The 26,925-nt window shown below is 36.6% G+C and overlaps 2 protein-coding genes across 2 annotated transcripts in view; one reads left to right on the top strand and one right to left on the bottom strand.

The window, feature by feature from the left end:
* Nucleotides 1–26,180, top strand: part of USP8 (ubiquitin specific peptidase 8) — a 61,452-nt gene extending 35,272 nt beyond the window's left edge. Inside the window, exons 9-19 of the mRNA XM_007170411.3 lie at nt 632–776; nt 1,078–1,298; nt 4,425–5,009; nt 16,276–16,353; nt 16,769–17,031; nt 19,023–19,235; nt 20,297–20,507; nt 21,399–21,635; nt 22,344–22,486; nt 25,044–25,176; nt 25,343–26,180. Coding sequence (XP_007170473.2) covers nt 632–776; nt 1,078–1,298; nt 4,425–5,009; nt 16,276–16,353; nt 16,769–17,031; nt 19,023–19,235; nt 20,297–20,507; nt 21,399–21,635; nt 22,344–22,486; nt 25,044–25,176; nt 25,343–25,528 — 2,415 coding nt within the window. The 3' untranslated portion in view covers nt 25,529–26,180. The remainder of the gene's footprint in view (nt 1–631; nt 777–1,077; nt 1,299–4,424; nt 5,010–16,275; nt 16,354–16,768; nt 17,032–19,022; nt 19,236–20,296; nt 20,508–21,398; nt 21,636–22,343; nt 22,487–25,043; nt 25,177–25,342) is intronic.
* On the bottom strand, nt 9,080–9,595 carry LOC103016011 (ATP synthase F(0) complex subunit C2, mitochondrial-like). Its single transcript, XM_057544016.1, has one exon. It carries the CDS (start codon nt 9,560–9,562, stop codon nt 9,134–9,136), a length of 429 nt encoding a protein of 142 aa, XP_057399999.1. The 5' UTR covers nt 9,563–9,595; the 3' UTR covers nt 9,080–9,133.
* Nucleotides 26,181–26,925: the final 745 nt, after the last annotated feature.

Here is a 26,925-nt window from a genome sequence, read left to right as displayed (position 1 = left end):
CTTAAAATGTTCATGACCCTTGGCTTAGCAGCTCCACTTGTGGGGATTTTCCCTAGTAGAGTTGATTGGGTATGTACATGTATGAGGATCTTTAGTTTTTATCTCAGCATTGTTTATAATTAAATAGGAAAAATAATAATTGTTCAAATGATTGATTCAGTTTTGGCGTGTGTGTGTATGTCTGTTTAAAATACAATATTATCTGTTCATTACAGATGATGAGATAGTTCTTTATTAATAACAGATGTTCATGTAAGAGAAAAGCAGCCTAAGTTTCATTGTTTTATAAAAATAAAATTTAAAAAGAAGTATGTCTATGTAGAAAACTGTAAAAATAAACTCTAAAATGTTAAAGTGGTACCTCTGGGTGATGAGGTTATAGAAGATTTTTATTGTGTTATTAAGTTGTTTTCCTATTTTTCTTCTAAGATCATGGATTACTCGTGTGGTTTTAAAAACCTGATCTATCTGTTTGTTTCACTTAATGCTGAATTTTGAATTCAGCTCTCTCTTTGTTTTAATCATTTAGAAGATGAATCTTTTAAGAGCAATTTTAATATTCAGTTTTGTTGTGTTTTTAGCTGTCAAGAGGCTGCCTCCATGTTAAACATACCATTTCCTTATTTTATAGTGGGAAAGTAAAACTGTCCTGCACAATGAGCCTTTGGTTTTAGAAGGAGGCTATGAAAATTGGCTCCTTTGTTATCCACAGTATACAACAAATGCTAAAGTCACTCCACCCCCACGAGGCAAGAATGAAGAGGTGTCTGTCTCATGTATGTATGTGAAAATTTTTGTTTAAAATTGCTTTGGTAAAATAAACTTTATTTATGTTCTCAGGGTAATGTTCTTGGTTGTGTGTGCATTTGTCCTGTCAGATAGTAGTTTGCTTTTAGGCATAAAAATACAAGATGTCCCCATCCTGGAAGTTAATGTTTATTAATTCTTTAAGGCTGTTGTGGCTGTCACCTCTTAGTTTACATTTAACTATCACATATAACATGCATGAGATATGAAGTACTGTTTATGGGGTTTGCTGTTCTTTCAAAAATATTTTTATTCTTTTGGGGATTTTAGTGGATTTTACTTACCCGTCACTGGAAGAATCAGTTCCTTCTAAACCTACTGCCCAGATCACACCTCCTACAGAAGTCAATGAAAACATAGAAGTGATAAACAATCAAGATGAGAGAGTGGGACCACTGAATATATCAACTCCAGTTGAACCAATTGCTGCTTCTAAATCTGATGTTTCACCCATAATTCAGCCAGTGCCTATTATAAAGAATGTTCCACAGGTATGTTCTTGATTTTCTTTTAACTTTATTGTCTCTTTTTTAAAATATTATATTAAATATATAGTATAGAAATATGTATCTAGCATATATATGCCTTCAATATTTTAGAAAGAAAAATATTGAGAAATATCTATATGTTTTGGTACCTTTTTTGCTATAAAAAATTTTCATTATAATTGTCTTACTGCCACAGCAATATTAGAATAACTAATTGGAAGGATTTTAAACCCAGCTGGGTCCATTTAGTACAGGCAGTACTAATGAAAGACAGTATTAGCACAGTGAAGTTGAACAACACTTTCAGGTGTTTTTTATTATAATTTAATTCATAGTATTTTCCCAAATAATTTGGCTTATAGATGATAGATATGTGATGTCAATATTTTGGTTTTGAAATAGTACTTGAGTTCCATTTCCTTAGAATTTGACACATAAATAACAGGCATGTTTTAACAATAATTATTTAAAAGAGTTTAAGTAAAAGGTGTTACAATAGGGGGCTTTCCTGGTGGTGCAGTGATTAAGAATCTGCCTGCCAGTGCAGGGGACACGGGTTCGAGCCCTGGTCCGGGAAGATCCCACATGCCGTGGAGCAACTAAGCCCGTGCACCACAACTGCTGAGCCTGCGCTCTAGAGCCCGCGTGCCTAGAGCCTGTGCTCCCAACAAGAGAAGCCACCACAATGAGAAGCCCGCGCACTGCAATGAAGAGTAGTCCCCGCTCGCCGCAACTAGAGAAAGTCTACACGCAGCAACGAAGACCCAACGCAGCCAAAAATAAAATAAATAAATAAATTTATTTTTAAAAAAAAGGTGTTACAATAAAAAACTTGTAGCATCTTTCTCTTCATTAGATTTTACTTAAAGGAAGGTTAACTGATTCTTTCCTGTGTGTTTTCCAACAAGATTTTTTAGCATTTACTTTTAATTTTTTTTCCTCAGATATATTTAAGTAGTATTTCACATTTGAAGTGGATGACATCTGGTTTGTGGAGCAGGCTCTGATTAGAAAATTAGTCATTTTTTTGTTATAAAATGAAGTGGTTCATTTCTTCATTTTTTACGGCCTGCTTCTAATATTTCTGATTAAATCTTAAGACTAAATAGTATTTGAATAAATTATTCTTAAAATGGAAATTTAAGAAATTTTATAAAGAGCTTATGATATTGCACTTCCTTTCAACTTAATCAACATGTTATTTGCACCCTAATCCCTTTGTGACTTTCCGAGATATGTACAATTTATCAAACACATTTTGAGGATTTCCTATATGAAACAAAACATGAAGGTTTACAAATATGGGTAAGCCATGGATTCTGTCTGATGTTTAGGAGAGACATGGACAAAATCAGCCACAGCATAATGCAGAATATCCTAAATGTTTTTAATAGTCACTAGAGCACACAGCAAGGAGAGAAATTCTGACTGAGAGTGGGTATCATCAGGGGGTCTTCATGGAGGAGGTAGTATTTTTATCTGAGTTTTAAGGATTGAGTAGGATTTGAGAAACAAGTGGAAAATTGTATGACTGAAGGCACAAATTATGTTCTGGGGTCAGTGAGTAGTTTTGACATGCTTGGGCACAGCTCTCAGTTGGAGACAGGTGAGTGTGATAGTAGATAAGATTGGAAAAGTGGACAGAAGTCATCAAGAGAGACTTGGATCTCTTTTGGAATTTTATCCTGGAGGCAAAAGGAAACTGTTGAAGAATTTTAAACTTGAAAATAACAAGATCATAGCTATGCTTTTAATATGAGTGGAAAATGGATTATTGCCAAAAGATGAAAACATTTATTTTGGTCTTGTTCACCTTTTATTAACCTCATTCTCATAGTGGTTCTTCCCACTTCATTCTCAAATAAATTTAGAAAAGGGGGTGGGGAATGGTTTTGTTTTTATTTTAAGTGAAGAGGCACAAAGAGAAGTAAGGAGCAAAGGAATGATTCCTTCTTCCTATGGTAGTGTTTCTAATGGAAAAACATAGTTCATTTTGTAAGAACACTACACAGGTTGTTACTGGCAGATATTCTCATTTTTGTTTCAGTAAACTTCATTCTCAAGAAATGATGTTAGGGTCACTTTTAACAATTTTGTATGGTTAGTATGTTGTTAAATTGAGGTAATTACTCAATTTGTCATTAGTATCTTATCTCTTATGAAAGTTGTTATGAATATTTTATTCATTTGCCCTGCAACATTTATTTACTAAGTGTCAGGCACAATCTCTACCCTCCTGGAGCTTATGTGCTCAGAGGGAGGAAAGATTTTAAACAGACAATTATAGTTGTTTAATCAGAATCCCAGTAAGTACTATGAGGGAATAGAATAGGGTATTATGAGGGCATGTATCAGGGGACTTGGCTAGTCTTAGGGATCAGGGAAATGTTTAAGGAAGAGATATTTAAGCCAAGATCTAATGTTGTGGTGGGGATTATCTAGATGAACAGCTGGTATAAAGACCTGAGTTGGGAAGGAGCATGGCATCTTTGAGGAATTAAGTGGAGGGAGGCAAGTATGGCTGGTGTAACAAGTAGTATGAGATAAGATTGGGGAGATAGGCAGAAGTGAGACCACACAGGCATGGCAAGGATTTTAGATGTAATCTAAGTACAGTGAGTGGCTATTTAAAATAAGGTTTTAAGTCGGTGGTCAGATTTGTGCTTTAAAATGATTAGTCTGGTAACAGTGTGGAGAAATAAATTTTCTGGTTTGAGCAGCTATTTGCACAGTGGTCACACCCATGTGTTTGTGGGGCGAAATCATGAATTCACTTTTGGCCGTTTTAGGTTTGTGGTATATGTGAGACACTCACATGAAGATATTGAGTAGGCAGTTGGTTATGTAGAAATGGAACTTCAGGTATGCCCAGGTCTGGGTTTTATGTTTTAGAGTGAACTCTTCATATACAGAACATATCAGGGTATTGAAAGTGTGGAATCAAGAGGACGTAAGTGCCAAGTGCCTTCTGAGAAATCTTGACATTGGATAATTTACAAGTAGATGTTTTGATAGATGCTGTCTCCACACAGTGATGGTTCTTTTATCACAACTTGATATCAAGAACTGAGGTTACTGTGTTCCTGGATTTTGACAAAAGTATGTTTTTCTCTGTTTTTGTTGATATAGATTGATCGTACTAAAAAACCGGCAGTCAAATTGCCTGAAGATTATAGAATAAGATCTGAAAGTACAGATCATGAGCAACAGTCTCCTCAGAATGGAAAAGTTGTTCCTGATCGGTCCACAAAACCAGTGTTTCCCCCGCCAACGGCCATGTTAACAGATGAAGAAAAAGCTCGTATTCATGCGGAAACTGCTCTTCTAATGGAGAAAAACAAACAAGAAAAAGAACTTAGAGAAAGGCAGCAAGAGGAACAGAAAGAGAAACTGAGGAAAGAAGAAGAAGAACAAAAAGACAGAAAGAAACAAGAAGCTGAAGAAAATGAAATCACAGAGAAGCAACAAAAAGCAAAAGAACAAATGGAAAAGAAAGAAAGTGAACAGGCCAAGAAAGAAGATAAAGAAACCTCAGCAAAGAAGGGCAGAGAAATAACAGGAGTAAAAAGACAAAGTAAAAGTGAACATGAAACTACTGATGCCAAGAAATCTGTGGAAGATAGGGGGAAAAGGTGTCCAACCCCAGAAGTGCAGAAAAAGTCAACGGGGGATGTGCTCCATGCCTCTGTGGCAGGAGATTTGAGTTCAGGCAAGGTAAGCAGAAACACACAGTACAGGTTGCCAACTAAGTGTAATAAAATGTATATAAAAAGATGACACCAGTAGCATTCCATAAACAGGGCAGGCATTTTAAGTAATTTTCTTAGGAGATGATAGATTTGTACTGATCCACCTACATTTGCTTACCTACTCTTATTTGATTGGTTGGGAATGGAATTGCTTTTTGTGTCTATGAAATGCAACATATTTTCAATAATTGAGATAAATAGCTATGTTTTTCTTTTTTTTAATAAATTTTTATATTTATTTTTGGCTGCATTGGGTCTTCGTTGCTGCACGTGGGCTTTTCTCTAGTTGCAGCGAGCGGGGGCTACTCTTCATTGCTGTGCTCGGGCTTCTCATTTTGGTGGCTTCTCTTGTTGCGGAGCATGGGCTCTAGGCGCAAGGGCTTCAGTAGTTGTGGCACGTGGGCTCAGTAGTTGTGGCTCACGGGCTCTAGAGCACAGGCTCAGCAGTTGTGGCGCACGGGCTTAGTTGCTCCACAGCATGTGGAATCTTCCCAGACCAGGGCTCAAACCCATGTCCCCTGCATTGGCAGGCGGATTCTTAACCACTGCACCACCAGGGAAGTTCAACATTCTTTATTTTTATTCTTGATGTATGATCATCAGAAGACTAGAATGAAATATAATCTGATCTCCGAATGGAGGAATTTGCTGCCAAATATTTATATAATGAAGTTTGTCTCTGCTTAGAATATGTCCAAAATCAGTGACATGTGAATGAACCAACATTTATCTTTGTGTATAATGACTTTTTTTGTCAGGTCTATGTCGTTTTGTTTGTTGATTCATCTAGTCAATAATATTGGCAGTAACCCCATTAATGTTGCCTTTTTCTGCCCTTGGCTATTCCCCAACATTGATTTTCATAATTTTGGAGGAGATTTTTTTTCTTTTTCTTTTTCTTTTTCTTTTTTTTTTTTGGCTGTCCCGTGCAGCTTTCAGGATCTCAGTTCCCAGACCAGGGATTGAACCTGGCCACGGCAGTGAAAGCACTGGATCCTAACCACTAGACCACCAGGGAAGTCCCCTGGAGGAGATTTTTTTTTTAACCTAATAATATCGTGTATGCTTTTCATGGGCTTTTTTTTTTGCCTTTTTTTTTATTTTGTTGCTGTTGTTGTCTATTATGCAATTAACAATGCCTTTCCCTTTTGAACACTAAACTAAATAAGTGTTTTGGGTTTTTTTAATCCTACTTTGTTTTTATTTTTTTCCTTCTAGTTATATTGCGATATAATTGACATACAGCACTGTATAAGTTTAAGGTGTACAGCATAATGATTTGACTTACATACATCATGAAATGATTATCACAGTAAATTTAATGAACACCCATCATCTCATAGAGATACAAAATTAAAGAAACTAAAAAAAAAATTGGGGCTTCCCTGGTGGCGCAGTGGTTGAGAATCTGCCTGCCAATGCAGGGGACACGGGTTCGAGCCCTGGTCTGGGAAGATCCCACATGCCGCGGAGCAACTACGCCCGTGAGCCACAATTACTGAGCCTGCGCGTCTGGAGCCTGTGCTCCGCAACAAGAGAGGCCGCTACAGTGAGAGGCCCGCGCACCGTGATGAAGAGTGGCCCCCACTTGCCACAACTAGAGAAAGCCCTCGCACAGAAACGAAGACCCAACACAGCCATAAATGAATGAATAAATAAATGAATAAATAAAAATTTGAAAAAAAAATGGTTAAGATGGTAAATTAAAAAAAAAAAAAAATTGTGTGATAAGAACTCTTAGGATTTACTTTCTTAACATCTTTCATATGTAACATACAGCAGTGTTGAGTATATTTGTCATGTCGTACATTACATCCCCAGTACTTACTTACCTTATAACTGGAAGTTTGTACCTTACAACTACCTTCATCCAGTTCCCCCTACTCCCACCTCCCACCTCTGATAACCACAAATCTGATCTTTTTTCCTATGTGTGTGTTTGTTTTTGAAGTATAAATGATTTATAACACTCTGTTAGTTCCTGTTACACAACATAACGATTTGGTATTCCTCTACATTTCAAAATGATCACCATAATGTCTAGTTACGATATGTCACCATAGTAGGATACATAGCTATTGACTATATTCCCCACACTGTATATATTTCATCCCTGTGACATTTATTTTGCAACTGAAAGTCTATACCTCTTAATCTCCCTCACCTATTTCTTTCCTCCCCACACTGTCCTCCCCTATGGCAACCACCTGTTTGTTCTCTGTATCTATAACTGTTTCTATTTTATGTTTGTTCATTTGTTTTTTAGATCCTACATGTAAGCAAAATCATACAATATTTATCTTTTTGGGGCTGACTTATTTCACTTAGCATACTACCCTCTAGGTCCATCCATGTTGTCACAAATGGCAAGATTTCATTCTTTTTTTTTTTTTAATGGCTGACTAATGGGCACCTGGGTTGCTTCCATATCTTGGCTATTGTAAATAATGCTGCAATGAATATAGGGGTACATATATCTTTTCTAATTACTGTTTTGGGTTTCTTTGGATAAATAACCAGGAGTGGAATTGCTGGATCATATGGTAGTTCTATTTTTCATTTTTTAAGGAATCTCCATACTGTTTTTCATAGCGACTGTACCAATTTACATTCCCACCAACAGTGTTGTAGTAAGGTTCCTTTTTCTCCACATTCTCGCCAATACTTGTTATTTGTGGTCTTTTTGATAATAGCCATTTTGACAGGTGTGAGGTAATATCTCATTGTGGTTTTGATTTGCATTTCCCTGATGATTAGTGATGTTGAGCATCTTTTCACGTGCCTGTTGGCCATCTGTATGTGTTCTTCAGAAAAATGTCTATTCAGATCCTCTGCCCATTTTTAAATCAGGTTTTTTGTTTCTTTGATGTTGAGCTCTCTGAGTTCTTTGTATAATTTGGATATTAACCCCTTATCAGATATTATCATTTGCAAGTATCTTCTCCCATTCGGTAGGTGGCCTTTTCATTTTGTTGATAGTTTCCTTCTCTGTGCAAAAGCTTTTTAATTTGATATAGTCCCATTTGTTTATTTTTGCTTTTGTTTCCTTTGCCTGAGGAGACATATGCAAAAAAATATTACTAAGACCAATGTCAAAGAGTGTTCCGCCTGTGTTTTCTTCTAGAAGTTTTATGGTTTCAGGTCTTACATTTAAGTCTTTAATACATTTTGAATTTATTTTTGTGCATGTTGTAGGAGACTGGTCTAGTTTGATTCTTCTGCATGTAGCTGTCCAGTTTTTCCAACACCATTTTTGTTTTGTTTTTTGGGGTTTTTTTTGTTTGTTTTACATCTTCTCTCTTGTTTTTTTTGTTTGGTTGGTTGATTTTGGTTTTGGTTTTTTTGGGGCTGCTTCACACAGCTTGCGGGATCTTAGTTCCCCGACAATGGATTGCACCCAGGGCCACTGCAGTGAAAGCATGGAGTCCTGACCATTGGACCACCAGGGAACTCCTGGCTTATTTTTAATATTAATAAAATGTCAGTGCTCTTTGAATGCTGAACTTTATAATGCATACATACTTTGAATTATTTCATCCAATAAAAAGAAGTGTGGAAAAAAATTACTTGCTTCCTTATGTATCTCAAAGACCTGATCCATCAACAACACCATTTATTGAAGAGGTTGTCTTTTCCCCATTGTATATTCTTCCTCCCTTGTCATAGATTAATTGACCATATAAGTGTGGGTTCATTTCTGGCCTCTCTGTTCTGTTCCATTGATCTGTGTGGCTGTTTTTGTGCCAGTACCATACTGGTTTGATGACTGTAGGTTTGTAGTTGAAGTCAGGGAGCATGATTCCTCCAGTTCTGTTCTTTCCCAAGATTGCTTTGGCTATTTGGGGTCTTTTGTGTTTCTGTAAACATTTTAGATTATTTGTTCTAGTTCTGTGGAAAATGCCATTGGTGTCTTTTTTGTTTTGTTTTGTTTTTTTCTTTTTTCTTATTAATACAGTATTTATTTGTCTACCTTATGTCAAACCCTGAGCCAGCCCCTTTCCCCAGGCTGCCTGGGGTGGTACAGGAAAAGGAACATACAGGGCAGACAAGACACAGGAGAAAGAACTATGGGAGGTGGAAACAGCCCCTTCACATGGCGAAGAGGATGAGAAAGGCCACCATCAGGCAAAAGAGTCCCATGGCTTCCGAGAGGGCAAAGCCCAGAATGGTGTAGGAGAAGAGCTGTTGCTTCAGAGAAGGGTTCCTGGCATAACCAATGATGAGGCTCCCAAACACAGTCCCAATCCCAGCCCCAGAGCCAGCCACCCCTACTGTGGCATCCCCAGCTCCAGGGAACTTGGCTGCTGTGTCAGTGTCCCTTGAAATGGCACTGGTTTGGAAGCTGCGGCTAGGAATAAGTGAGGTGGTCAGGGGACTCGGGGCTGCCAAGCTGCTGTGGCTGTCATCTGTCAGCGTCTCTGGTTGTTTCAGCACCACTGCAGACAGTGATCGGCTCATTAGTGGAGAGCTTCTCCTGATCAGGGAGGGGATGGAGACAAACTTGGTGCAAGTGTACATTTTCCAGGGCTGAAGGGCCGTGGCAGGAGAGCTGCTCCCAGTGCAGAGAAGAGAAAGCACCACGGGTGTTTTGATAGAGATTTCATTGAATCTGTATATTGCCTTGGGTAGAATGGACATGTTAACAATATTAATTCTTCCAGTCCATGAGCACCGTATTATCTTTTCATCTTTTTGGGTCATCCTCAATTATCTTTCATCGGTGTCTTATAGTTTTCCAAGTACAGGTCTTTTACCTCCTTAGTTAGATTTATTCCTATATATTTTATTCTTTTTAAAAAAATATTTAGGGCTTCCCTGGTGGCGCAGTGGTTGAGAACCTGCCTGCTAATGCAGGGGACACGGGTTCGAGCCCTGGTCTGGGAGGATCCCACATGCCGCAGAGCAACTGGGCCCATGAGCCACAACTACTGAGCCTGCGCGTCTGGAGCCTGTGCTCCGCAACAAGAGAGGCCGCAATAGTGAGAGGCCCACGCACCGCAATGAAGAGTGACGCCCACTTGCCACAACTAGAGAAAGCCCTCGCACAGAAATGAAAACCCAACACAGCCAAAAATAAATAAATAAATAAAAAATAAGTAAAAATTAAAAAAAAATATTTATTTTCTTTATTTAAAAAAATTTTTTTTTGCTGCATCGGGTCTTAGTTGCAGCATGTGGGATCTCTCGTTGCAGCGCAGGCTCTTCGTTGTGGCGTTGGCTTCTTCTCTCTAGTTGTGGCGTGCGGGTCTTCTCTCTCTAGTTGTGGCATGAGGGCTCTGTAGTTGTGGTGTGTGGGCTCCAGAGCACATGGACTCTGTAGTTTGTGGCATGCGGGCTCTCTTGTTGAGGCGTGCGAGCTCAGTAGTTGTGACACGCAGGCTTAGTTGCCCCACAGCATGTGGGATCTTAGTTCCCCGACCAGGGATCGAACCCACGTCCCCTGCATTGGAAGGCAGATTCTTTACCATTGGACCACCAGGGAAGTCCCTATTTTATTCTTTTTGATGCAGTTGTAAATGGGATTGTTTTCTTAATTTCTTTCTGATAGTTCATTATTAGTGTATACAAGTGCAACAGATTTCTGTATATGAGTTTTGTATACTGCAACTTTACCAAATTCATTGATGAGCTCTAGTAGTTTTTTGGTGGCATCTTTAGGATTTTCTATGTATAGTATCATGTCATATTCTAACAAATAAGTTTTTATAATAGCAAGAACAGCTATAGCCCTTTTTACATTTCATATAAATGGAAATATATTTTTGGTAGTGTGAAAATGAATTCTAATGGGAGGCGAAATACTGTCTGTATTGAACGTCAATTTCTATACTTCTCAAGCAGCAGTTTATGCATATACCAAAATTAACAATTCATATTAGTGCCACATTTATCCAGGGAACACTTAACCTAGTAACTTTAATTATCAGAGATGTAGGTCCCATGCAAAAGCCTTCTAAACATCCAAAGGTAGGAAAATGAAGCCCATGTTCTAAAATTCTCTAACTTTATTCATAGGAGAAGCAGAACATATAAGCTCTCACCATTTAAATATTATTCATTGTGTAGCTAGTATATGCCAGGTATTTCTTCTATTGATACATAATCTTACTTATTCCTCCTAATGATAACTCTATGAGGAATTCAATTTACAGATGAAATTGAAGCTTAGAGGTTAAGTAAGTTGCCTGTGAATCACATATGCAGTTAAATTCCAAAGCCATCTTCTATCCAGAGGCAGGTAGTCTTAAGAATTTAAAGCATTCGTATTTCTGGGGTCATTTAGTATAGGTGCCAAATAGCCATACAAGTCTAAATAGCCCTGAGATGATCACATGTAGTTTTTTTATGTTTCCTATAATGTAACACACTGAAGGAAAGTTAAGACTGCATTCATTGTATGGTCCTTTTAAAAATAGGCAAAATGTGTGATTTATTCTGGAATAAATTTTATTTAAATTATCACACTTTTAAGTTTTTACTTTACTGTAGTTATTTTTAAAATCTTTAAAATTAAAGTGAATGTTTTAAAGCATCTATGAGAAGTTCTAAGAGGATATAAAATGAATTTTGCACTCCTGAATATTGCTCTGTATGAAATTCTATAATCGCTTCATTCTCTTTAATACGTTAGTGATTTTAGATCACGACCACTTTCAAGGTAGCCAAAATCATAAAGAGATTTAAATAAAAGGATAATGTTCACAAGAGGCCATGGTGTGTGTACACTAATGACCCAACATCTTATACTTGGCCATGTATTATGAATCAGTGCTTCATAATCCACTGTGATTGACATCTCTTCCCCACCGCTGATTCATCAAAGTTTCTTAGTTCTTTACCTTTAGAGTTAGGAAATCCCACATGGGCCCTGCCACCTTTAATTTTAAGTGTCTAATTTGACAATAAAATCAAATAAACTTTTCACAGCCTCATTTTTTTTTTCTCTCTTTTTACATTTGCAGTCTGATGGATTTGCTTGTATTAGCTAGTGATAGGTAGGTTTATGTTGGGGGAAAGTTAAAGTTTTGTTTCACTTCTGATTTTAATAATTTTACAGCCTGTTAAGATTAAAGGACAACCAGAAAGTGGAATTCTAAAGACTGGAACTTTTAGAGAGAATACAGAAGACACTGAAAGAAATAAAGTAATCAACAGTTCATTAGAAAGGAAAAAAAACATGGATTATAACCATGTGGTTATCTCTACCATATCATCCTCCTCCATCTTAAGATCTTCTCTCTGAGGGAATCTTTGCTATCTTCGGTAGCATTTTTTTGCTTGTTTTTACATGATGGATCCACTTACATGCTAAAGGGAATAGATCCTTATCTTCCTATTTAAAGTATGATGGTATGTTCTATTCATTTTATGAAATTAAAAGATACTTAGGCCTTATTGTATGATCTAGCAATTCTACTTCTGGATATATACCCAAAAGAATTGAAAGCAGACTCTCAAAGAGATATTTATACACCCATGTTCATAGAGTATTATTCATAATGGCCAAAGGATGGAAGCAACTCAAGTATACACTAACAGATGAATCTATAAAAAATGTGGTATGTACATACAATGGAATATTATTCAGCTATAAAAAAAGAAATTCTGACATGGATGAACCTTGATGACATTACGCTAAGTGAAATAAACCAGTCACAAAAGGACAAATGTTCTTTGATTCTGTTTATATAGGGTACCTAGAATGGTTAAATTCATAGAGACAGGAAGTAGAGTGGTGGTTGCCAGGGACCTGGGGGTTGGGAGAAGTTGGGAGTTGTTTAAATGGGTACAGAGTTTTAGTTTTGCAAGATGAAGAGAGTTCTGGAGAGTGGTTGCACAACAGTGTGAATATACTTAATGCCACTTACCTATACACTTAAAAATGTTCAAAATGGTAAATTTTACGTTATATTTCATCACAATTTTAAAAATATTTAGGCCTTTTATAAGATGTCTTTGCCTTTGTTTTTATTTAAGAGTTTTCTTGAGGTATAATTTGCATACCATAAAAGTAATCCATTTTTAGTGTACAGTTCAGTGATTTCAGTTCAGAGTTGTGAAACAGTTATTAACACAATCCAATTTTAGGACATTTCCATCACATCAAAAAGATCTCTGTGCCCAGCTATAGTCACTCCCCATTCCAGGCAACCATGAATCTAATCTTTGTCTCCACAGATTTGCCTCTTCTAGGCATTTCATACAAATAATATATATATAGTCTTTTGTATATTTCTTCTTTCACCTACCGTAATTTTTTGACATTCATCTATATTGTACCACGTATCAGTAGTTTATTCCTTTTGTTGCTGAGTAGTATTCCGTTGTGTGGATATACCACATTTGATGGACATTGGATTGCTTCTGCTTTGGGGCTGTTATGAATAATGCTGCTATGAACATTTGCATATAAGTGTCTTTGTATGGAAATGTATTTTCATTTCTTTTGGGTTGACACCTAGAAGTGAAATTGTCTTTGTGTTTCTGTTTTTTTGTTTTTTTGGGTTTTTTTGATGAAGTCCAATTTATTATTTTTTCTTTTCTTCTTTTAAAAATTTATTTTTTTCTTTTTTTCTTTTTGGCTGCATTGGGTCTTCGTTGCTGTGCACGGGCTTTCTCGAGTTGCAGAGAGCAGGGGCTGCTCTTCATTGCAGTGGGCGGGCTTCTCATTGCAGTGGCTTCTCTTGTTGCGGAGCACAGGCTCTAGGGCACACGGGCTTCAGTAGTTGTGGCACGCGGACTCAGTAGTTGTGGCTCACGGGCTCTAGAGCTCAGGCTCAGTAGTTGTGGCACACGGGCTTAGTTGCTCTGCGACATGTGGGATCTTCCCGGACCAGGGCCCGAACCTGTGTCCCCTGCATTGGCAGGTGGATTCTTTTTTTTTTTTTTTTTTAACATCTTTATTGAAGTTTAATTGCCTTACAATAGTGTGTTAGCTTCTGCTTTATAACAAAGTGAATCAGTTATACATATACAATATGTTCCCATTTCTCTCCCCTCTTGCATCTCCCTCCCTCCCACCCTCCCCATCCCACCCCTCTAGGTGGTCACAAAGCACCGAGCTGATCTCCCTGTGCTGTGCGGCTGCTTCCCACTAGTTATCTATTTTACATTTGGTAGTGTATTTATGTCCATGACACTCTCTTACCCTGTCACATCTCACCCCACCCCCTCCCCATATCCTCAAGTCCATTCTCTAGTAGGTCTGTGTCTTTATTCCTGTCTTGCCACTAGGTTCTTCATGGCCTTTTTTTTTTTCCCCTTAGATTCCGTATATATGTGTTAGCATACTGTATTTGTTTTTCTCTTTCTGACTTACTTCACTCTGTATGACAGACTCTAACTCCATCCACCTCATTACAAATACCTCCATTTCATTTCTTTTTATGGCTGAGTAATATTCCATTGTATATATGTGCCACATCTTCTTTATCCATTCATCTGTCGATGGACATTTAGGTTGCTTCCATGTCCTGGCTATTGTAAATAGAGCTGCAATGAACATTTTGGTACATGACTCTTTTTGACCTATGGTTTTCTCAGGGTATATGCCCAGTAGTGGGATTGCTGGGTCATATGGTAGTTCTATTTGTAGTTTTTTAAGGAACCTCCATACTGTTCTCCATAGTGGCTGTATCAATTTACATTCCCACCAACAGTGCAAGAGTGTTCCCTTTCCTCCACACCCTCTCCAGCATTTATTGTTTCTAGATTTTTTGATGATGGCCATTCTGACCGGTGTGAGATGATATCTCATTGTAGTTTTGATTTGCATTTCTCTAATGATTAATGATGTTGAGCATTCTTTCATGTGTCTGTAGGCCATCTGTATATCTTCTTTGGAGAAATGTCTATTTAGATCTTCTGCCCATTTTTGGATTGGGTTGTTCGTTTTTTTGTTATTGAGCTGCATGAGCTGCTTGTAAATCTTGGAGATTAATCCTTTGTCAGTTGCTTCATTTGCAAATATTTTCTCCCATTCTGAGGGTTGTCTTTTGGTCTTGTTTATGGTTTCCTTTGCTGTGCAAAAGCTTTTAAGTTTCATTAGGTCCCATTTGTTTATTTGTGTTCTTATTTCCATTTCTCTGGGAGCTGGGTCGAAAAGAATCTTGCTGTGATGTATGTCATAGAGTGTTCTGCCTATGTTTTCCTCTAAGAGTTTGATAGTGTCTGCCCTTACACTTAGGTCTTTAATCCATTTTGAGTTTATTTTTGAGCATGGTGTCAGGGAGTGTTCTAATTTCATACTTTTACATGTTCCTGTCCAATTTTCCCAGCACCACTTATTGAAGAGGCTGTCTTTTCTCCACTGTATATGCTTGCCTCCTTTATCAAAGATAAGTTGACCATATGTGTGTGGGTTTATCTCTGGGCTTTCTATCCTGTTCCATTGATCTATATTTCTGTTTTTGTGCCAGTAGGCAGGTGGATTCTTAACCACTGCGCCACCAGGGAAGCCTGTGTTTCTGTTTTTCTAGAGAAACTTTTACAAGTCACCGTTATTATAGGCTTGTGCACACACACTCCTTCCCCTTGCTGGGATAATTTTAGGACTTTAAGAAAACATATAAATGGAATATTACTCAGCCATAAAAAGAAATGAAATTGAGTTATTTGTAGTGAGGTGGATGGACCTAGTGTCTGTCAGTACGGAGTGAAGTAACTCAGAAAGAGAAAAACAAATATTGTATGCTAATGCATATATATGGAATCTAAAAAAAGAAAAAATGGTACTGATGAACCTAGTTGCAGGGCAGGAATAAAGAGGTAGACATAGAGAATGGACTTGAGGACTTGGGGTGGGAGGGGGAAGCTGGGGTGAAGTGAGAGTAGCATCGACATATATACAGTACCAAATGTAAAATAGTTGGCTGGTGGGAAGCAGCCACATAGCACAGGGAGATCAGCTTGGTGCTTTGCGATGACCTAGAGGGGTGAGATAGGGAGAATGGGAGGGGGATTTGGGGACATGTGTATGCATATGGCTGATTCGCTTCGTTGTGCAACAGAAACTAACACAGTATTGTGAACCAGTTATACTCCAATGAAGATCTATTTAAAAAAAAGAAAAAAAAACATGTATAGTTCTTCATCTTTGAACTTGTTTTAAAAAATACTAAGGGCAGCAACACAAGGCTTTTTGGTTGTTTGGTACAAGTAGCTTAAGTTTGTATATGGCAAAATGTAATTTAAAAATCTTTTACTTTTTTGTTGTTTTTTTTTTAAACTAGTCTCGAGAGCCTTTGACAAGAGCACGAAGTGAAGAAATGGGGAGGATCGTACCAGGACTGCCTTCAGGCTGGGCCAAGGTAAAATTCAAAATTAGCACAGAAATAAATTACATGGTCACTGTTTTTTTAAAAAACAAAACATGTATTTGTTTATTCTGCATCTTCTCTAATGCAGAGTCGATTCTGTTTCTTCATTATAAAGGACATAGCTCATTTCCCTAATTACAGCAGGGTTAGATTTTTCGATATCCATTCTGGGATGCTGGCTACCGTATATGAACATACTGGCATTTGTCATTGAGAAACAGTGTATCACTTTAAAACCTAAAAGTTCTTTGAAAGTTTAATTATAGAAGTGATTATCACCATTTTATTCAAATTATTTTAATTCACAAGTAAATTTAGCAGTGAAATACTTTTGAGTGATTTTTTCGTTGTTGTTCACTCAATGTTCTTCCTTTTTTGACCTGTCTTTTTTTTTTCCCCATGTAAGTTTCTTGACCCTATCACTGGAACTTTTCGTTACTATCATTCGCCCACCAACACTGTTCATATGTATCCACCGGAAATGGCTCCTTCATCTGCACCTCCTTCCACCCCTCCAACTCATAAAGCCAAGCCACAGATTCCTGCCGAGCGGGACAGAGAACCATCCAAACTGAAGCGCTCCTACTCCTCCCCAGATATAACCCAGGCCATTCAAGAGGAAGAGAAGAGGAGGCCAGCAATAACTCCAACAGTTAATCGGGAAAACAAGTAAGTTTATCCTAACTCCTAGAAACAGAATCATCTGCTGCATTTGAAAACTTCTACTCTAAACATATCAGTTTATTAATATCATGGCATCAGAAAATTCTGCGGATGGCTATCCCAGCCTTTATTTACTAAAGAGGAAAAAAGAAATAAATGGATTAAATGTCCTTGGTTTTTCTCCCAAGTGCTAACTTAAATATATCACAGAGGATTATCATACGTAATAATGTAGATATAAAAGTATACACCTTGTTAAGTTTTAAGGCAGTGTGCTGTAGACTGCTTAGATGTGTTTTATAAACTTCCTGTGATCCCTGAATCTCCTTTTGAGGACCATAATTTATAGGATTATTGAGTATGTCTTGTTGCAGCTCTTAAATTCCAAACTTTTTTTTTTTAACTCAGTAATGTGGGAGCAAACTTATATAGCATTAAAATAATGAGCATTTTAGTGTGTATCAGCTTCTAATCCGTATTCTGTTTCCTTTTCCTTCACTGCATTTCTGTTACTCTGTTCACAAGTGGTGATCAATAGGTGATTCATTTAGGTTTCCCCAAAACAGTATCTCATTTAGATGTATTCCTGGCTTTATCCCTTATTGAATACTCTAATGCTCCTAGCTTATGATTGATAGGATTATGAGAAGATAGTTTGCTAGTCTATTTACCACTTCTGATCATTAATTTTGGGGGATGTAGGATAGATGGAAGTGAAAATAAATGGATTTTTCTATTTATTAAATACACTCTCTTAATTGCTAAGGAATTCTAACTAGGCTGTCTTTTTGGCCTTTTCAGAATCACCTCTGCAAAAAGTAGTTAATATATTTTCCTCATGAGAACCTTCCCTGCCAGGTAGGACTTACCTGGAGGAGATTTTGTAAAATCGGTAAATCTAGTTATAGATTTTAGGGCTCACTATTAAAGCTGGTGAGGTGTAATTCCTTCTTGAATTATCATTCTTATGAAAGTTTGTTAATTTGACAGTTTTAAAAACTACAGCATATGCAGTTCATGTATTTTTTTATCTGTGTTGAACAGAGAAATAGCACGTGAGTACATACACCTGAGCCATGTGTAAAGAAAAGGTGGTTGAAATATAATCTGTTCTCAGTATTCCTTTCAGAGGTGGAAATATACTTAGGATCAATAATAAAAGAAAGACTTATCAATTAGGAGTTTTCTTAATGCTGTAGCTGTTCTAGAAGTTCCAGGTATAAATCAAATACACTAAGTAACAAAAGTCTTGGAGGCATTCTCTAGTCTAGTGCTGTCCAGTAGACATGTTGATAGAAACGTTCTGTATCTGTGAAGATAGAAATGTTCTGTATCTGTGCTGTCCAGTATGGTAGTGGCTATTTTGAATTGTGGCTAGTGTAACTAAAAAGCTAAATTTTAAATTTTATCTTAAATTTATATAGCCACCTGTGGCTAGTGGCTACTACCATATTTGTCAGCACAGCTCTAGACTTTAGGTTATAGTACCCAAATAACCTCTGCCTGCTTGATAATACACTCCACAGTACCATATATATACACACACACACACACACACACACACACATATATATACACATACACTTTTTTTTTTTTTTTTTGATTCCTTATTTGGCATTCTGGTTGAATACAACATTTGGTAATGCTAAACTTCCTGGGATCATTTAAAGAAGTTTGAAAGAGCCTTCTCTACTAGAAGACTCTACCTGTTCATGAGAAGCCAGAGAAGCTATCTCAGGGTACCTGTAAAAAACCACGGACTCACATAAGAGGTTAAAGGTGTTTGTTTCATGGGAGGGTCACAGAGTATAACCAGTGTTAACCTAGATACTAAATGTCCTGTAAGACCCATTACCTTATGAGCTAACTTAGTAACTATTTGCAAGATTACTGTATACTCTGGTACAGATGCTGGAGTTTACTGCCCTTTGTAGTGTGAACCTTCATTTCAGGTGCTGTGCATTTTAAGGTATCTTGTACACTTTTTTCTTCCTTAGGCCAACAAGCTACCCTAAAACTGAGATCACAAGGCTTTCTGCTTCTCAGATTCGGAACCTCAATCCTGTTTTTGGAGGATCTGGACCTGCTCTCACCGGACTACGTAATTTAGGAAATACTTGTTACATGAACTCGATACTGCAGTGCCTATGTAATACTCCACATTTGGCTGATTATTTCAACCGCAACTGTTATCAGGATGATATTAATAGGTAAAGAAATATCATACTTTTTGCAGTACAGTATTAAAAGGGTGATCTAACCACACTTCCTTACCAGCCAGTTGCAGAGATGTCAAATTAGGAAAGAGGAAAATATTCTTAAGGACAGTGTAGAAATTGCCAGGACATGGAAGCAACCTGAGTGTCCATCGACAGATGAATGGATAAACAAGATGTGGCACATATATACAATGGAATATTACTCAGCCATAAAAAGAAATGAAATTGAGTTATTTGTAGTGAGGTGGATGGACCTAGAGACTGTCATACAGAGTGAAGTAAGTCAGAAAGAGAAAAACAAATACTGTATGCTAACACATATATATATGGAATCTAAAAAAAAAAAAAAAAATGGTTCTGAAGAACCTAGGGGCAGGACAGGAATAAAGACACAGACACAGAGAATGGACTTGAGGACACGGGGACGGGGAAGGGTAAGCTGGGACAAAGTGAGGGAGTGGCATGGAGTTATATATACTACCAACTGTAAAACAGATAGCTAGTGGAAAGCAGCTGCATAGCACAAGGAGATCAGCTCAGTGCTTTGTGACCACCTAGAGGGGTGGGATAGGGAGAGGTGGGCAGGAGGGAGACACAAGAGGGAGGAGATATGGGGATATATGTATATGTATAGCTGATTCACTTTGTTATAAAGCAGAAACTGACACACCATTGTAAAGCAATTATACTCCAATAAAGATGTTTAAAAAAAAAAAAAGAACAGTGTAGAGAAAAGCCTCCTCTAATTGGTAAAGGACAGACAGGAAAGGAACAGTACAAGAAAGTGGAACCTCACTGTCATAAACTGGAGCCTGTTGATAAGGAATAGGAGACCGTGCAGGGCTGGCAGCCAAAAGGAGGCAAGTTGGAGGGGTGTAATCAAAGTAAGATTCAGATAGGTATTTGGTAATAAACCTGTGAATAAGTATTTTAGTGTAGGGTCACATATTACAGTATGTGAATAGTTTAATGTTGATGTCAAGAACCCACTGTACCTTGGCTTTTTATAATTCCTGTATTGCTTTTTTGTAACTTCAATTTTATTTGCAAAGGTCAAATTTGTTGGGGCATAAAGGTGAAGTGGCGGAAGAATTTGGCATAATCATGAAAGCCCTGTGGACAGGACAGTACAGGTATATCAGTCCGAAAGACTTTAAAATCACTATTGGGAAGATCAATGACCAGTTTGCAGGATACAGCCAGCAAGATTCACAAGAACTGCTTCTGTTCCTAATGGATGGTCTCCATGAAGATCTTAATAAAGTAAGAAATTTTTCTAAGTTGCAAAGGCCCCTTAGGGTTGCTTAACATTGTACTCATTTTTATAGCAATTTAAAATTATAGTTGGTGATTGTTCGGTGCTAATTTATTGAAACCTAGTGACTGTACTATGGCATGGAACTTTAAAACAAATATATCTGATAGGTCTAATATTTGAAAGGAAGTATATGCAATTTGTATTTACTTATGAAAATGTTAACAGGTTGTATTACTGCAAGAACTTTGTAAATGTTGTAAATTTGTAAAAATAGTTGTCAGAGATGCTGTGTTTGTGACCCACATGACCAAATGATTGATGTGAAAAGTTATTACTGAGGCATCTTTGTCTGTGTACTGTGGCTTCTTTTTAGCACCAAGCTGTCCTCTTTCAGATACCTTTGGGGTCACCTTTCTTACCAGCGACCATATACATACACAAATAGACACACACACTTATCTATGTATATGTATGTGTGTGAATATATGTATGTTGTGTGTGTCTATATGTGTATATGTGTGTGAAGGTAGAAAGATAGATAGATAGAATGTATCCATCCATGAGACTAGGACAGCAAAATAACATCTGTCTAGTTGTAGCCCTAACTCCCAGCTATATGTGAATGTCTTTTCAAAACCAGACTCTTCAGCTCTTTAAATAAAAATTTGTTAAGAAATTGCAACAAATTACATCCTTTTGATAAAGTGAGTTTTGGTATTTTAGGAGGTTTTTTTGGCTAGAATTTTTTTGTAGCACTTGATGAGATTAGAATTCCTTTCTGAAAAGAACAAGAAGTGTTTCTAAATCTGCAGTGTTTGTGTTTAATATACTCTTTCAATTTTATATTTAAATGTTGACTTTGAGATATTAATATAGAGTCTAAATCTTATTTCCAGGCTGATAATCGGAAGAGACATAAAGAAGAAAATAATGATCATCTCGATGACTTTAAAGCTGCAGAACATGCTTGGCAGAAGCACAAGCAGCTCAATGAATCTATCATTGTTGCCCTTTTTCAGGGTCAATTCAAATCCACAGTACAGTGCCTCACCTGCCACAAAAAGTCTAGGACATTTGAGGCTTTCATGTATCTGTCTCTACCACTAGCATCTACAAGTAAATGTACATTACAGGTAAGTTTAGGATTGAGAGAAAATGATTTGTTGAAGAAAAATTCTGTTCATATGCACATAGAGGTGTACTTTATTCAGTAATTTATTTCTCTTGTTTGCCCCATAAACATTTTATAGGTTAAAACTAAAACAAAAATTTTGTTTTAATTAGGTCTCTGTAGATTAGGAAAAAAACAGCATTTTTTAAAAGATATTTTCCTATAAAATATTCTTTTAGAGTTAATAATTTTTTTAAAGTTTGTATTTATTGAAGAAGTTTTAAAAGTTAATTTGGAAAATTGTATGTTGACTTTAACTTAGGTACGGTTTTTATAGGAATTTGCTCTACATGGGTATATCAAATAAATATGTTTTGCAGGCAACAGTGGTGTGATTTAGAGAGCTTGTTGACACCCTTTAGTGTTGGCTTCCTGTTAGTCAGAACTTCCTGAGCCACCAGGTAGAAATTGTTCCTCAGTGCTCTCAGGGCATGCAGGACTTCTTCCCTCCACTATAGGCAGCACCACCACTCGCCACACTCTCTGTCACTGTCAGCTCCCATCTGGGTCTGCATTCCTCACTAGATCATAAATTTTGTGGGGCAGGAACTGTTTTGTAATAGTTTACTGTTGTATTCCTCATGCCTGGCAGAGTAACTTTTTGAATAGATGCTCAGGGATACTGTGTTGAAAATATTAACAAGTATCTACTACTTGTTTTTGCCTCCAGGATTGCCTTAGATTGTTTTCCAAAGAAGAAAAACTCACAGATAACAACAGGTTTTACTGCAGTCATTGCAGAGCTCGACGGGATTCGCTAAAAAAGATAGAAATCTGGAAGTTGCCACCTGTACTTTTAGTGCATCTGAAACGGTAAAAGGGACACATTTTTCTAAGTGTTTAGTACTTTTTAGATGAAGGACTTCTAAGTCTTTTATTCTAAACACTTTGTTGTACTACCTGCTTAGGATGTATAATAAAGGAAGATTATCTGGTTAGGGTATCTCTAGGGAAACTAGGCAGAAATAATGAGATTCTAGTTCACCTTAGTGTTTGTAATAACAGGGCAAAGTGACAGCATCACTCTTTCATATAATTCTGTCTTTAAAAATCTGTGAAACTAGCGGGGAGGGATAGATTGGGAGTTTGAAATTGACACGTACGCACTGCTATATTTAAAATGGATAACCAAGAGAATTCCTTGGTTGCCCAGTGGTTAGGACTCTGCACTTTCACTGCCAAGGGTGTGGGTTCAGTCCCTGGTTGGGGAATTAAGATCCTACAAGCCATGCAGCACAGCCAAAAAAATTAAAAATAAAAAATAAATAAAATAGATAACCACAGGGAGCTCTGCTCAATATTCCATAATAACCTAAATGGGAAAAGAATTTGAAAAAGGATAGATACATGTATATGTATAACTGAATCACTTTGCTGTACACCCAAAGCTAACACACATTGTTAATCAATGATACTCCAATATAAAATAAAAAAAAAAATCAGTGAAACTAAATTATTGCATTTCAAATATGAAAATTTTAAATCATTACAAAGCATTCAGTGAAACTGTATAAAAATAATGTTATACAATATAACTCTAACACACTATTAGATAAAATTTGTCATACAAACAATAAAGTAAACATAACAAAAAAGAATACTGTGCTGAAAATGAAATATATGAGTTTTTTAAAAGTGTAATTTTTAAAGATAAAACATTAAGGATGCCATTGTAGAGTGCAGACATATTTTTGCCCAGATTTTTCCAGCCAATGAAAAAGATCTGGACCTATAGCAGTAGAAGAATAATGGCGAGAGAGTTGTAAAACATGTGCCAGGTGTTTTGCTCTGATTCTTTGTCTTTATGGTATCCATCTGTGGAGTGATAACTTCAAGTCATTTTTTGGAAAAACTTTAAAAGGAAGTTTCATCTGTTTATTGAGAGCTCTAATTTTTGTTTCAAAGAAAGCATTTCTTTTTAATTTTTTGTTTCATCTTATATTATTGGAGATTCTTAGGCAGTTATTTATGTTAATTTCCACATTGGTATGTTCAAATTCCTCTTGTGTAAATTTTCTAACAAAAGCTTATTATATCAGTTGTCCTTTTCTGCTTCTTGCAGATTGTGGAGGTATAAACATTCTATAAATGATTACACATTTGTTCTGTTAAAATTTTTAATGCTGTGTATTACTCTTGGAGAATATCTAAAAGTATAAATGGTTCAGAGTTCATTTTTTAAAAAATAATTCTGAAATAACCATATTACACTAACCAAAATACCAGTATTTTGGTGTTTAAAGAAGCAGAATATGTCAGGATAATGGAATGCCATTATTTCAGTCACTAGTTTATGTGCTTGCAATTACCAGCTCTAGTGTCCCCAAAAGTACAAGCTTAAATCTAGAGCAGCTCTCCTCTGTCATTCCTCTGTCCTTTTGTGGTGATTAGCATTATAAATGGGGGTTTTCATAACTTTTTACCTTTGTAGAAGACTAATCTAACAGCTTTAGCTGGTCTAGGGATTAAGGGACCAAGGTATGGCCCTACCTCTACCACTCTAGCTGTTTGACCTGGGGTTAGACATTTAACTCATTATTGATGGGGGATTTTTGCAGAAACTAACGCCTGCAGCTGGTGATTTGTTATGTAAATGTATATTGAAATGCCTACGGTCAATAACGTTCAGGTAACAAAAGACGTATTAATACGTCTCTGGTCAATAATGTGTTAATATCTGTGTACGTCAGTTTCTTCATTTGTAAAACAAATGACACCAAGTACAGCAAGTCCCCTACATAGGAACGAGTTCTGTTCTGAGAGTGCGTTTGTAAGTCCAATTCATTCGTTAAGTCCAACAAAGTTAGCCTAGGTACCCAACTAACTCCGCTATATAGTACTGTACTGTAATAGGTGTATAATACTTTTCACACAAATAATACATAAAAAACAAACAAACACAAAAAATAAAACATTTTTAATCTTACAGTGTAGTACCTTGAAAAGTATAGTAGTACAGTACAACAGCTGGCATACAGGGGCACATTTACATCTTTGAAAGTTCACAACTTGAAGATTCGTATGTAGGGGACTTACGTTATCTTTTTCTTCTTCTTTTTTTCTCTTCTTTTTTTCTTTTTTTTTCTTTTTCGGCCGTGCCACGCGGCATGTGGGATCTTAGTTCCCTGACCAGGGATCGAACCCACGCCCCCTACATTGGAAGCGCCGAGTCTTAACCTCTGGACCACCAGGGAAGTTCGAAACCAGGTGTCTTTAACAGGTCCCTCCACTATTAAAATTCTGATTGTGTGTTTGAAATGGATTTTATGGTCCTGTCTAAAAATCTGGATTGTTAATGAATGAATTAGGGTTCATTCTGATGTCTTTCTTTGGTCTGTCAGTGTAATTGCTGTAATGTTATGCTCTACAGTTTTTCCTACGATGGCAGATGGAAGCAAAAATTACAGACATCTGTGGACTTCCCATTAGAAAATCTTGACTTGTCACAGTATGTTATTGGTCCAAAGAACAATTTGAGGAAATATAACTTGTTTTCTGTTTCGGTAAGTATCTGATTAAACTAAATACGTTTTCTTTCGAAGCAAACTAAAAAACCAAGTTTCAAGTGGTTCCTTACCTCATAGGAAAGTAAGAACAACATAAGTCTGAAATTATTGACATATTTTAAATAATTCAATTTGATTTGATTTTCTGTCTTGTTTGGCACAGAATCACTATGGTGGGCTGGATGGAGGCCACTACACTGCCTATTGTAAAAATGCAGCAAGACAGCGGTGGTTTAAATTTGATGATCATGAAGTTTCTGATATTTCCGTTTCTTCTGTGAAATCTTCAGCAGCTTATATCCTCTTTTATACGTCATTGGGACCACGAGTAACTGATGTAGCCACATAAGGAGAAGTAGGTTATAAGCTAGTTATCTTTTAACAGGCTGAGCAACACAACTCTTGAAATGCTTAAAGATTCTGGATAGCTATAGCTGGCCATTTAAAGGAATATCTAGGACAGTGAGAGTTGTGTTACTATACCATATACTTCAGGTCAGTGCTATTATCAGAAAACTGACCAAGAACATTTAACAAGTATTGCAGTAAGCAAGCATTCCTTACAGGTACCATTTATTTCAAAACAACTTTTTTAGTTTACTCCAAAGTTAAAATAATTAGCTAAGCATAATTATTCTACTGGTCTAAAAACCATTGTATCCTTTATTTTCCTTTTTACTGTTATGGCCTTTTCATATTTCTAAATCCCAGCTTGATCTATGAATACTCTAGAATGATGTAAAACAGATAGGAATGTATGTGTATATATTTATTGCACACTTGCACATCAAATCAATGTACATAGTATAATATGTGGTCCTTTTGTGAAGCCTAGAACTCAGGATTGCTTTTTTTTTTTTTTCTTTCCTTTTGGCCTATTCTGAGTAATTGCAGTGCTTTCCTAGGGAAATGACAGGGCAAAGCTATTTTTCTGTTGGCTTTGGGCTGTATTTGTGCACTAAATCTTTATTCTAAAAAAATAAATGGAAACTTTTCTTTAATTTTTTAAATGAGAATTTTCATTTACACCTACATTAAAATCTTAATGAGAAAAATAATTTAAAACCCTGTAAGTGTTCTGTCTTTAATTTTATATTATTAAACATAGAACAGTAGAATTATAGATTTTATACATACACTCTTTATACCACTACAGTGACTTAAAATTTAGTACACTTATTCCTTTGCATCACTTGATTCCACTCGTCCTTCACCTTGACCCTGAACTGCATATAGCACTTATGATTCTCTCAGAGTTGGGAGTCAGAGTAAGATATAAATAACTTAATGCCCAGACTCATTCTATCAAGAGTAGTAGAATTCTTAGGATTAAGATAAAAAGAGAAGAGTCAGACATGACTGCAAAGTGAACTGCATTATAAACCACATCTTTACAAAGTGATGTATTAAAAGGGATAGAGGAGCTTAGAATTTATCATTTACCTCAGGGACTTAGTTGTTATAGTTAAAGTCAATATATAACACTCCATATAAAGACAAGATTCTAAAGGTGCTTCTGAAAGATGTCACCATTAGTGGACTCCCAGGAAGAAGATGAAAGGATGGTGTTGAATTGTGAAACTGACAACTTTTCATGTTCTACAATTAGTCTGAGAGATTATAGTTTCTTGCCTAAATTATCTGAACAATTAAATATTTTCAAATCACATTCCTAACCTCACAGAGCCACTTGAACAAAAGTTATTTTGGTTTAGCTCCATGAAGTATCTTTGGAAAATAATTTGT

This window comes from Balaenoptera acutorostrata, chromosome 3, assembly GCF_949987535.1.
Source record: "Balaenoptera acutorostrata chromosome 3, mBalAcu1.1, whole genome shotgun sequence".
Taxonomy (NCBI): domain Eukaryota; kingdom Metazoa; phylum Chordata; class Mammalia; order Artiodactyla; family Balaenopteridae; genus Balaenoptera; species Balaenoptera acutorostrata.
The sequence above is the reverse complement of the archived record's forward strand: the minus strand, read 5'-3'. Positions and strand labels throughout refer to the sequence as shown.

Bases quoted from the DNA above. Each gene is read 5' to 3' on its own strand.
- LOC103016011 (XM_057544016.1), bottom strand. From the start codon at position 9,562: ATGTACACTTGCACCAAGTTTGTCTCCATCCCCTCCCTGATCAGGAGA.